At 66.2% G+C, this 9,692-nt stretch overlaps 1 protein-coding gene across 1 annotated transcript; it reads left to right on the top strand.

Annotated features, from left to right (window-relative positions):
* Positions 1 to 605: 605 nt before the first annotated feature.
* FAAH2 (fatty acid amide hydrolase 2) lies at positions 606 to 9,039 on the top strand (the record flags this gene model as incomplete). Its single annotated transcript, XM_082488387.1, has 11 exons — positions 606 to 782; positions 1,398 to 1,480; positions 1,739 to 1,872; positions 2,146 to 2,355; positions 2,746 to 2,865; positions 3,398 to 3,533; positions 4,359 to 4,476; positions 5,199 to 5,318; positions 6,288 to 6,399; positions 7,053 to 7,247; positions 7,938 to 9,039. The coding sequence occupies 11 exons, from the start codon at positions 606 to 608 to the stop codon at positions 8,111 to 8,113; spliced, it is 1,581 nt and encodes a 526-aa protein (XP_082344513.1). The 3' UTR covers positions 8,114 to 9,039.
* Between the last annotated feature and the right edge of the window lie 653 nt (positions 9,040 to 9,692).

The raw sequence follows: 9,692 nt of genomic DNA, 5'->3' as shown, positions 1-9,692 counted from the left end.
CGCTCAACCACGCCGCAGTTCAGCCGCAGGCCTTGAGACCCCTTCCACACCTCGCCCGAGGCAGCTGGTCGGTGCAGGCCCTCCCACAGAGATGGGTTACACTGCCCTCGACACACGTCAAACGTGCGGCCTTCCCTCACCGCGCCGCCTGACCCCTCTACCCAGCCAGCGCCCCAGCTCCTGTATTCGCCCGTTATCCGCTGCCTTTCCCCCCAGGGCGGGAAGAGGCGCTCTCCGCGGGCTGCAACACCGCAGCCGCCGTTCACAGCCCCGGCGGGACGGCCTGCGGCGGGCAGAGACTGGGCCTTAGCCCCGCGTAGTGAGGCGGCAGGTAGGCCTGGCCGCGCGTAGCGGGGCCGCCCGTCCCCCCGGCGGCAGCGCCGCGCTCCCAACCCGCGGGGAGGGAGGGACGGGCGCGGGGGGAGGCCCGGCAGCCGCCGCGGGGACGGGCCTCGGGGAAGCCCGGCGGAGGGCGGCGGGGCGGTTGCTACGCCAACGCGGGGCGGGGCGGGCGCGCTGGCGCCACTTCCGCCGCAGCAGTGCTCCGCCCCCGGGGGAGGGGCTTCGGCGGCGGCAGCGGCGGCGGGGCGGGGGCGCGTGCGGTCATGGCGCTGTCGCGCGCGGAGCGGTGCCTGGCGCTGCTGCTGCGGCTGCTGTCGCGCGCCTGCCTGGCGCTGCTGGGGCTCGTGGCGCCCGCGCCGCCGCGCGCCGTCCCGCCGCCGCGCCGCGAGCTCCTGCTGCTTCCCGCCCGGCGGCTGGCGGCGCGTCTGCGCGCGCGGCAGGTGCGACCCGCACCGGGGGGAAACCGGCGGGGAAACGGGCACCGGGGGGCATTGGGGCCGAGGGAGCACCGGGGGGCATCAGGGCACCGGGGCATCAGGGGCACCGGCACCGGGGTGCATCGGGGGGTACCGAGGCCGCGGGGACACCGGCGGGGGGGGGCACCGGGGGGGCACTGGGGCCGGGGCGGCACCGGCACAGGGAGGGCATTGGGGCTGGGGGAGTACTGGTGCAAGGGGGGGCACCGGGGCGGCATTGAGGTCGGGGGAGCACCGGGGGGCACCAGGGCCGGGGGGGGGAGGGCACCGGGGCGTTGGGGGGGGCACTGGGACCGTGGGGGGGCATCGGCACAACGGGGGCACCGGGGCGTTGTGGGGGGCACTGGGACCGTGGGGGGGCGTCGGCACAACGGGGGCACCGGGGTGTCAGGGGGCACTGGCACTGGGTCCGGGGAGGAGGGGCGCACCCCCGGGGCTCACAGGCCTCCCCGTGGGTCAGCGGCTGCTGCCTCCGGTGGAAAGTCTCGGTGGCGGGGGGGGCTCTGCGTCTCTCCCCGCTGTCCCCGCCCCCCCCGGCCCTGCCCGCATCTCCCGGTGTCCCTGTGCCCGGTGGTGTAGGTGACGTGCGTGGAGGTGGTTGAGGCGTACGTGGAGCGGATCAAGGAGGTCAATCCCCTCATCAACGCCGTCGTCAAGGACAGGTAAGCCGGGCAGGCGGAGAGGGCGCTCCCCGCCCCGGCCTCCCTCGGACCCCCCCGCCTTCCGGGGCGGCATCACACCGGGGGGGGGGGGGGGGGGGGAGACAGCGGTCCCGGCAGCACCGCGCTGGTACCGGGCGCGGAAGTGAGCGGTTCCTGCTGCCACCGGGAAGTCTCATCTTCCGTTACCATGAGATCCCCGCTCCCTGCCGGTGTCCCCAGAGCGTGTCCCCTCCCCCAACCCCGGCTGCCTCTCGGCAGGTTCGAGGAGGCCCTGCAGGAAGCCCGGCAGGTAGATGAGCTGCTTTCGGAGGGCACTGGCGATGACTACCTGGAGGAGAAGTTCCCCTTGTTGGGGGTTCCCATCACCGTCAAAGAGGCCTTTTCTCTGCACGGTGGGTTTGCCCCTGCACCCCCCGGCCCGGTCCCTCTGGGAGGGAGGTGGGTGGCCGTGGAGGGCACCGGCTTCCCTTGCCCTGGTCTGCATCCCCCTGCACCGGGGCTGCTGCGTCTGCGTTTGCTTTTGGCACCCACACGCTGCGGGGGTTGTGGTGCCTCAGCCCCCCCCTCACCGCTGGGGACCTGCTTCTCGCAGACATGGTCCCTGCTGCCCCCAGGGTGGTCTCCGGGGTGCTGGCCCTGACACCCCCCCTCCGTCTGCCCCACAGGGATGCCCAACACGTCTGGCTTGGTCAACCGCCGCAACGTGGTTGCCACCTCGGATGCCACGGTGGTGTCACGGCTGAAGCAGGCCGGTGCCATCCCGCTGGGCGTCACCAACTGCAGCGAGCTCTGCATGTGGTACGAGTCCAGCAACAGGGTCTACGGCCGCACCAACAACCCCTACGACCTGCAGCGCATCGTGGGCGGCAGCTCAGGTGAGCCCCGGCTCCTCACCACGGTCCTGCACCAGCCGCGGGTTAAAAAGCAGCCGGGAACGAGTTCCCAAGTCCTCTGCGTGCCGCTTTAGCTCCAGCAGAGCTCATGGGCCCCTTCCCTGGGCAGTCCAGTAGCCCATTTGGGGCTCCCGCTGCTTTGCACCTCCCGGGTATTCCGCCCAGCATCGCCGCGCTCACCCTGCTGGACCCCCGTGCAAGCAGCAGCGCTGGTGTGGCGCTTGGGCAGGGAAGTCCCCGTGCCCCACCTTCCCCGGCTGCCCCCCAGCCATCGCTCTGGCCCCGTCTGCGCGCAAAGGGAAGTGGACAGCGTGAGATGTTCCTGCTTTGCTCTATAAGCCCGTGTTTTCTCCCGTGGTTTCTCCCGTGCAGGCGGCGAGGGCGGTGTCCTGGCAGCTGCCTGCTCAGTCGTAGGTGTGGGCTCGGACATCGGTGGCAGCATCCGCATGCCTGCCTTCTTCAACGGAGTCTTCGGCCATAAGCCCACGACAGGTACAGCAGGCCTGGGGATCTCCTCTCCCCCCCAGCGGGAACGCCAGCAGGTGGAACGCGGGGCATGGGAGGAACTGGCTGGGGGCGCTCCGGTGGGATTGCTGTCAGGGGACACGCAGCTTCTGGTGCGGGACAAGCCCGCTGCGTGAGCAAGCACAGCCTGGCTTTGGCAGTGGGAAGCCGTTCGGTGGCAGGACGCCAGGCGCGTGGGAGGGGTCCTACCCCTGGTATTGCATCCTCAGCGTGGGATGTTTTCCCAAGGTCAGGATCTGCTGCTGGGCTGTTGCCCTGGCAGCCGGTGTCCTGGCTGGTGCTTTCCCTCCTTTCCCCACCCCGGGCACCGTCAGCTGCTGAGCGCTGCCGACGTGTGCAATCCCTGGGCGACAGCTTCCCCCTGTGCCCGGAGGCTGCGCTCCCGCACGGCTTGCCCCGGCCGGAGGCGGTGTGTGCTCGCGGGTGCCCGCGGGGTGGTGCCCACGGTGCCCCTCTGTGCCCGCGGGGTGGTGCCCACGGTGCCCCTCTGTGCTCGCAGGGGTGGTGCCCAACGACGGCCAGTTCCCGAACGCTCGAGGGGTGCGGACCAGCTACCTGTGCACGGGGCCCATGTGCCGCTACGCGGAGGACCTGGAGCCTGTGCTGAGGGTCATGGCCGGTCCTGGAGTCAACAAGTAGGTGCCTTCTGCTGCTTCAAGCTGCTGACGTGGTCTGGGCTCCCTTCTGGCCAGTGCAGCGGCCCAGTCCTGTTTGGTGTACGGGACAGGTCCGCACCGCCCGGACTGCTTGTTACTGCTTTCCTTCCTCCGCCCCCGGTGTCAGCAGGACCCTGCCGCCCGGGGTGGCCTTCCACCACCCGCGTGCCCTGGGACACGCAGCCATGGTCAGCCGGGTCCTCCTCGCGGGGAGGCTTTGCCTGTGAGCCACTGCGGCCAGCGCGGCCCTTCCCTCCTGGGGATGGCCTTTCTTTGGGGTTTTACCTGTGTTTTTTCCTGTTACTGAATAATGAGCTTTCCATCCCACACCACGGCCCCGTTTGGTCTCCTCATAGGTCCACGCAACCAAACAGCCTTTTATGCGCATGTGGCAGTACGGAGCGGCGCAGGGACGGGGCGGAGTGGGCAGATCCTGCGTCTTGCCGCAGCCTGCGCGCGGTTGCTTTCTCCATTACCGCTTTTGTTTCTCCACGGCTCTCGTGGTGCAATCCCAGCCAGGGTCTGTAATTACAAGGTGCATCTTGAGAGATGAGGGTTTTCCTGGCGGCAACAAATATGCAGAACCACCTGGGGCTGACGGAGCGGGCGAGCGGCCGGGGTGGGCTGTGGGCAGCAGGTGGCTGTGTGTCTTCAGGCACTCCCCGTCCCACCCGGATGGGCAGAGCGGGGTGTCCTGGGGACGTACCGGGAGTCCTGAGGACACATTAACTGCGTGTGAGCAGCTCTAGCAGCCGGGGAGGAGCCAGGGATGGATCTGGGAGCAAAGCGCCATTCTTTTCCCAGGCTGAAGCTGAATGAAAAGGTGTCGCTGGACAAAATAAAATTTCACTGCATGGATCATGACGGCGGGTCCGTTTTTGTGTCGCCTGTGGACAAGGAGATCTTGGAGGCCCAAAAGAAGGTAGGAAGGACCGGAGGTGGGCTCTCGCTGGGGTGGGCCTGGAGGCAAACCTGGGGAGTCCAGCCCGAGGAGTCCCTCGGAGGCGCAGTGAGCTGCCCCATGCGCGGCTCCTGCAGCGCCCAGGGGATGGAGGGCCGCGGGCTGCAGCACCGCCGAGGCGGCCTCGAGTCCCGGTCCTGTGCGTCCAGCGGGCAAAAAGTGGAAAGATCTTTTTCTCTGTTTGTGTTAAACAAGGAACAAGGGGAAAATCTTGTGAGCAGCTGCAGATGCCCCTGCCAGCAGCACCCATGTGTTGGAGTGCACCACGTGGGGTGTCCAAAATTTTTGGCCCAATTTCCATTGGGATAGCTGTATTTTGCTTTCTTAAGGTCTCTTGTCCGTGTTAGGGAGATCCGGGGACACATCACCCGGCTGTGTGTTTCCCAGGGTCGCTGCCTGGCGCGTAGTCACGCAAAGGAACTTTTTTTGTTTTTCAATGAAATTTTCTGTGCTGCTCTTGGTGCTCTTCTGGCGCATCGCTGGGGGCGGCGTGGAGGGCTGTTCGGGGAGCTCCAAGGTTGTTATCAGATGGAGGAGGTCCCACTGCTCCGGGCGGAGGAGGAGGCGTGGAGCTGCGGCATTCCCTGCGTGGTGGCAGAGAGAAGCCGCCCCTGGGCTCTCTCCTGTCCCTTCTTCCCGTGGACACCCCTGCGGAAACAAACCCTTCCTGCTCTTGCCCGTAGGTGGTGGAGCACCTCGAAAGCGATCTGGGGGTCCAGGTTCAGCGCGTGGCAATCCACAAGATGAAGTATTCCTTCCAGATCTGGTCAGCCATGATGTCGTCCAAGGACAGCGATGGGCAGGTGTGTCAGACCGAGCTGGCAAAGGCACAAATTCGGCGGCGGCAGGGAAAAATCGGCTGTTTGGGGCCAGCCATGGAGAGCTGTAGGCTCCCCCGACCTGCCCGGGGGCTTCCACTGCTCCGTTTGTCCCCCCAGTCCTCCTTTCATCTCTTCCCAAAGCTACACAGCCCCTTCTCCCTTCCTTTCCCACGAGGTGATGGGGCGGCTCCCAGCAGAGGAGCAGCGTGGTTTGGGGAGGCAGAGGCCGTTTTAGCATGTTGACCTTTTTTGTGCAAGTTGGCAATTCAGCCAAGCAGGTAGCGTCCCGCCTCGCTCTTACCGCCGTGCTGCGTCTCCTGACGTTGCAGGTTGGGATTAACACTCATTAGGACGCTGGGACTGGTGCGGTGGATTAACAGCTTTTCAGCAGCGGGCCCGCGCGTGTTATTTTTTCCTTGAATCGTAGCCGCTGCGCCATGCTCTGTGCACGCGTGGAAAGGTCGTGTAGCAAAAATAAACTCTCAGGCGTATTATCCCTCTGCATTCCTGCCACGCAGGCAGCGGTGGAGAACAAACCAACCCCACCTTGCTAAGGAGGGCATGCCTGGTCCTCTCTGCCTCCTTTGTCCTGGTGCCACAGCCAGGTAACGGCAGTAAACGCCTCCAGGTGACTTTATCCGGAGCGTCATCCCTTGCATCGTGTCAGAGGAGGGGTACTGAAACGTGCCGCTTTGGGGGCGTCCCTCCGCAGAGCGAGGTCCCGTCCCTGCTGTCTCCATCAGGGAGAGATGCTGCTGCTGCCGCCGCCGCTCTGGGTTAGCGCTAGAGCTGTGTATCGCTCCTGACGGGCACCTCTTGCCTGGAAATGGGAACAGCTTGCGTGGGGATAATTGCACAGCCAGGGATTTCGCTGTCATTTGTCAGCCTGCTCTTCCCGCCGCGCGAGCTGGCCGTGCTGACGGAGGGCGCACGCGTGTGTGTGTGTTACAGGAGGCACAGCTATTCACCGACCTGCTGGGGGACCACGGGAAGCCGGTGTGGCCGCTGTGGGAGCTGATGAAGTGGCTCGTGGGGATGTCTTCCCACACGCTCCCAGCTATCGGTAAGGCCGGGAGGAGCCCCGGGACGCGCGGAGGCGATGGTGGGGCGAGCGAGTTGTTGAACGAAGACTGCCCTTCCAGCGCCCCCCAAGGGACACCGGGGTTTGCACTGAGCAGCTTCAGACTGGGTTTTTGTAATGACATTCGGTCTCTTCAAGTCAAACGCACACCCGAGGGGGGAGTTGGCCGTGTCCTTGATAACTGGGATGGGGTATCCTGGGAGAAGAAGTGAGGACCATGGAGCTGCAGGCAGGGACTGCTCCTGCTCTGAGCCCTGCCAGGGCTGCTGGGGCTTAGAGGGACCAGTCAGAGGTCTGCACCGACCTCGTGTCTTAGCAGCAGATACCAGAGAACCCTAATTAGTGCTGTTGTGCTGCTGTCTAATGAGTGCTGAGCTCGCTCCACCAGCTCTGCTCAATCCCAGTGGCTGGAAAAACTCTGTGAAGCGACAGACGGGCTGAAAGCCTTTCCCTCGGCAGAGCTGGGGAGACGCTGCCGCTTCCAGGGGACCAAGCTGCTCAGCGGGGAGGGGGACTTGGGGGGCCCGCTGGGAGCGGGGGGTTGCTGTGTGTGGCCGGGCGATGTGCTTTGTAGCCTGTTTAACCCACGGTCCTCTCGCTCGCTCTCTGCTCCCGTTGGTGCCCTCGCCCTGCAGCCCTGGGGCTGACGGAGAAGCTGATGAAGCTCAACCCTGGTGGGAACGCCAAGCTGGTGAGCATGGGGAAGAGCCTGCAGGAGGAGATGGAGGCTCTGCTGGGGCCAGACGGGGTGCTCCTCTACCCCTCCCACCCCACCATCGCTCCCCGGCACCACTCCCCCATATGCATGCCCTTCAACTTCGCCTACACAGGTGAGCGGCTCCGACGCCTCTGCTGGGGCGCAGGCAGGGCGCGCAGGCACGTGCTCGCCCGCTGCAGCAGTGCGGGGTGGCAGCCAGGGGACTTTACCCAGAGCATTTCCAGCGCTGACATTGGGCGAGGGGCATCTCGCTGCTCCAGAACACGGGGCAAGGATTATGATCATGCTTTAAAATTATGTGGCATTTGTAGCCGCTGTCCGCAGCAGGGCAGGTTTGATTTTGGGGGTGCCACCCTGCCCCGGAGGGATGCACTCACGCTGTTGCAGCTGGGGCTGTGGTTTAGCCAGCACCTGACAGCTGCTGCGTCTCGGGGGTACAGTTTGGGGCTCTCTACGTGGCTTTCCTGCAGCTTGAGCTCCTCGATGCCAGCGCCGTGTTGCAATGCGGTCCGGCTTTGGAGTAATGGAGGGATGGTGCCTGGGGCAGGATCTTGGCACGCCACAGAAAGTGCTGTGTAAGCGTGTCATCACTCATGGGTGCAACTTGCATATGTGACATGGGCGCTGGGAACCTCAGCCCAGTGATGTCACCGTGTCTGTGCCTTGACCGCACCGCTGCGGCAGGGACCAGCTGCCAGGAGCCCGGTGCCGTCCGTGGCAGCAGCAGCCCGGGGTGGGAGAGCCAGGCAGTGATTTATCCCCGCCGCTGTGCTTGCTCTGATGTTGGCCTCATCTCTTCCAGCGATCTTCAACGTCCTGGGCTTGCCGGTGACGCAGTGCCCGCTGGGCCTGAGCAGCGAGGGCCTGCCGCTGGGCATCCAGCTGGTGGCAGCCTCCTACAACGACCACCTGACGCTGGCCGTAGCCCGCTACCTGGAGAAGGCCTTTGGAGGATGGGTCTTACCTGGGAAGGTGTAGCCTGTGCTCCTGGCACTGCGGGGAGGACGGGTCGGAGACGGCGGTGCCCAGTGAGGTGACGGCGGACGCTGATGGCCGATCGCGTCATGGCACTACTGGCTCCCTCCGCACCCTCCTTGCGCTCTCCTGGGAGCGGCCGGCGCTGTCTCCAGCCCTGGGGATGCCGCTGGTGGAGTCAAGTCTGTCCTGCAGCACCCTCTGCCAGGGGAGAGGCCTGCCCTCCCTCCCTATGGCCCCTCGGGAGCCCCGGTGCCTCCTGCCTGCGGTGGGCACCTCTTCTCCTGGGCGTGGGGATGGCCCTCTCTGTAACGCTTGCTGCTTTGAAGACGCCGAGTGAAGGCTGGGGAGAGGAGGTGCTGCCGGACTGCGCAGGGATGACCACCCAGCACCACCCTCCGGCCCCGCTGGGCGCATCCATCCTCCTTGGCCTTATCCTGCCCGTGGGGCTGGGACTGCGCCCGGTGCACCGCGGACACACAGGCCCTGCAGCCGCCCCGAGCTGCCACAGGGATTCCCCCACCCTCTAACCAAAAAGGGAGAGGGGCTGAGGGTGCTGAGGCAGCCGTACGCTCGTCTCGGTGGCGGTGCTTTGTGGGGTGGATGGTGCTGGGCTCTGCCCCCCGCGTAGCTGGCAGGCAAGGGAGAAGGAGCTTTTGCTCTTCTGAGCTTTTGACAGCACTGGGAGAGCTCTTTAAATGCCGCTCTCTGTGTTGAGATGGCTTAAGTGTCGTCTCCTGCCTGCGCCGTCTTCCCCTTCTGTCCCGGGGGATCACCCAGCCTGATCGGCGTCCCCTGCCCCTGCCGCCCGCCCCCCCGCGCTGCCCGGCCTCGCGGCCCCCGCGGAACGCGGCAGACGGCTGTCCCTGGGGCGGGCAGCGCGCGTAAGGTGTTCTGAGCGAGGGTGGTATTAAAGAGTCTGTCCAGTTTGCTGCCGGCTGTGCGGCCTCGTCCCCGACGGCTGTTGTCCTGCCGGCTGCGGGGCTGCCGTCCCCACGGGCACCAGCTCCGTCTCCGCTCGCGCCACGGGATGCGCCGAGGCCACCGAAGGCGGTGGGCGCAGTGCAGGGACAGCGGTGAAAGCACTGGCGTCTGCCCCAAAGGTGGCACTTGGGCACTGCTGGGCTCTTGTTTTAGAATGACAGACTCGCGGTGTCTGCTCGCTCCTGGCAGAGCTGGAGGGTGCCGGCGAGCTCCGGCGGTGCCAGGGGCCATGGCTCTGTTTGCCTTGTGGTTGCACAGTGTCCTGCTCTCGGAGAGCATAAGCCATGCTGCTTTCTGTCCCCGAGGGGCTGCCAACGGCCCGGGGCTCGTGGGGCGATGCTGAGCCGTGCGCAGGTTCCTCGGGGTCTCAGGGGAGAGCAGGGCGCAGGGTCGCGGCTGCGCAGCGCGGATGTTGGCAAGGACAAAACCTCCCGGCGCTGGCTTTCCAGGGACGTCCTGCCTTGCGTCTGTCCCACCACGCGTCAGCCCAGGTCCTGGCCCAATCCCTGTGCTGACATCTCCTGTCCCCAAGCCGCTGATGGTCCCCGTGAGGGGGACGTGGGCGCAGGTGCTGAGGCTGGGTGCAGCACAGGGTGCT

Source organism: Vanellus vanellus, assembly GCF_965231255.1.
Source record: "Vanellus vanellus genome assembly, chromosome: 10".
NCBI lineage: Eukaryota > Metazoa > Chordata > Aves > Charadriiformes > Charadriidae > Vanellus > Vanellus vanellus.
This window is presented reverse-complemented; position numbering and strand designations above follow the sequence as displayed.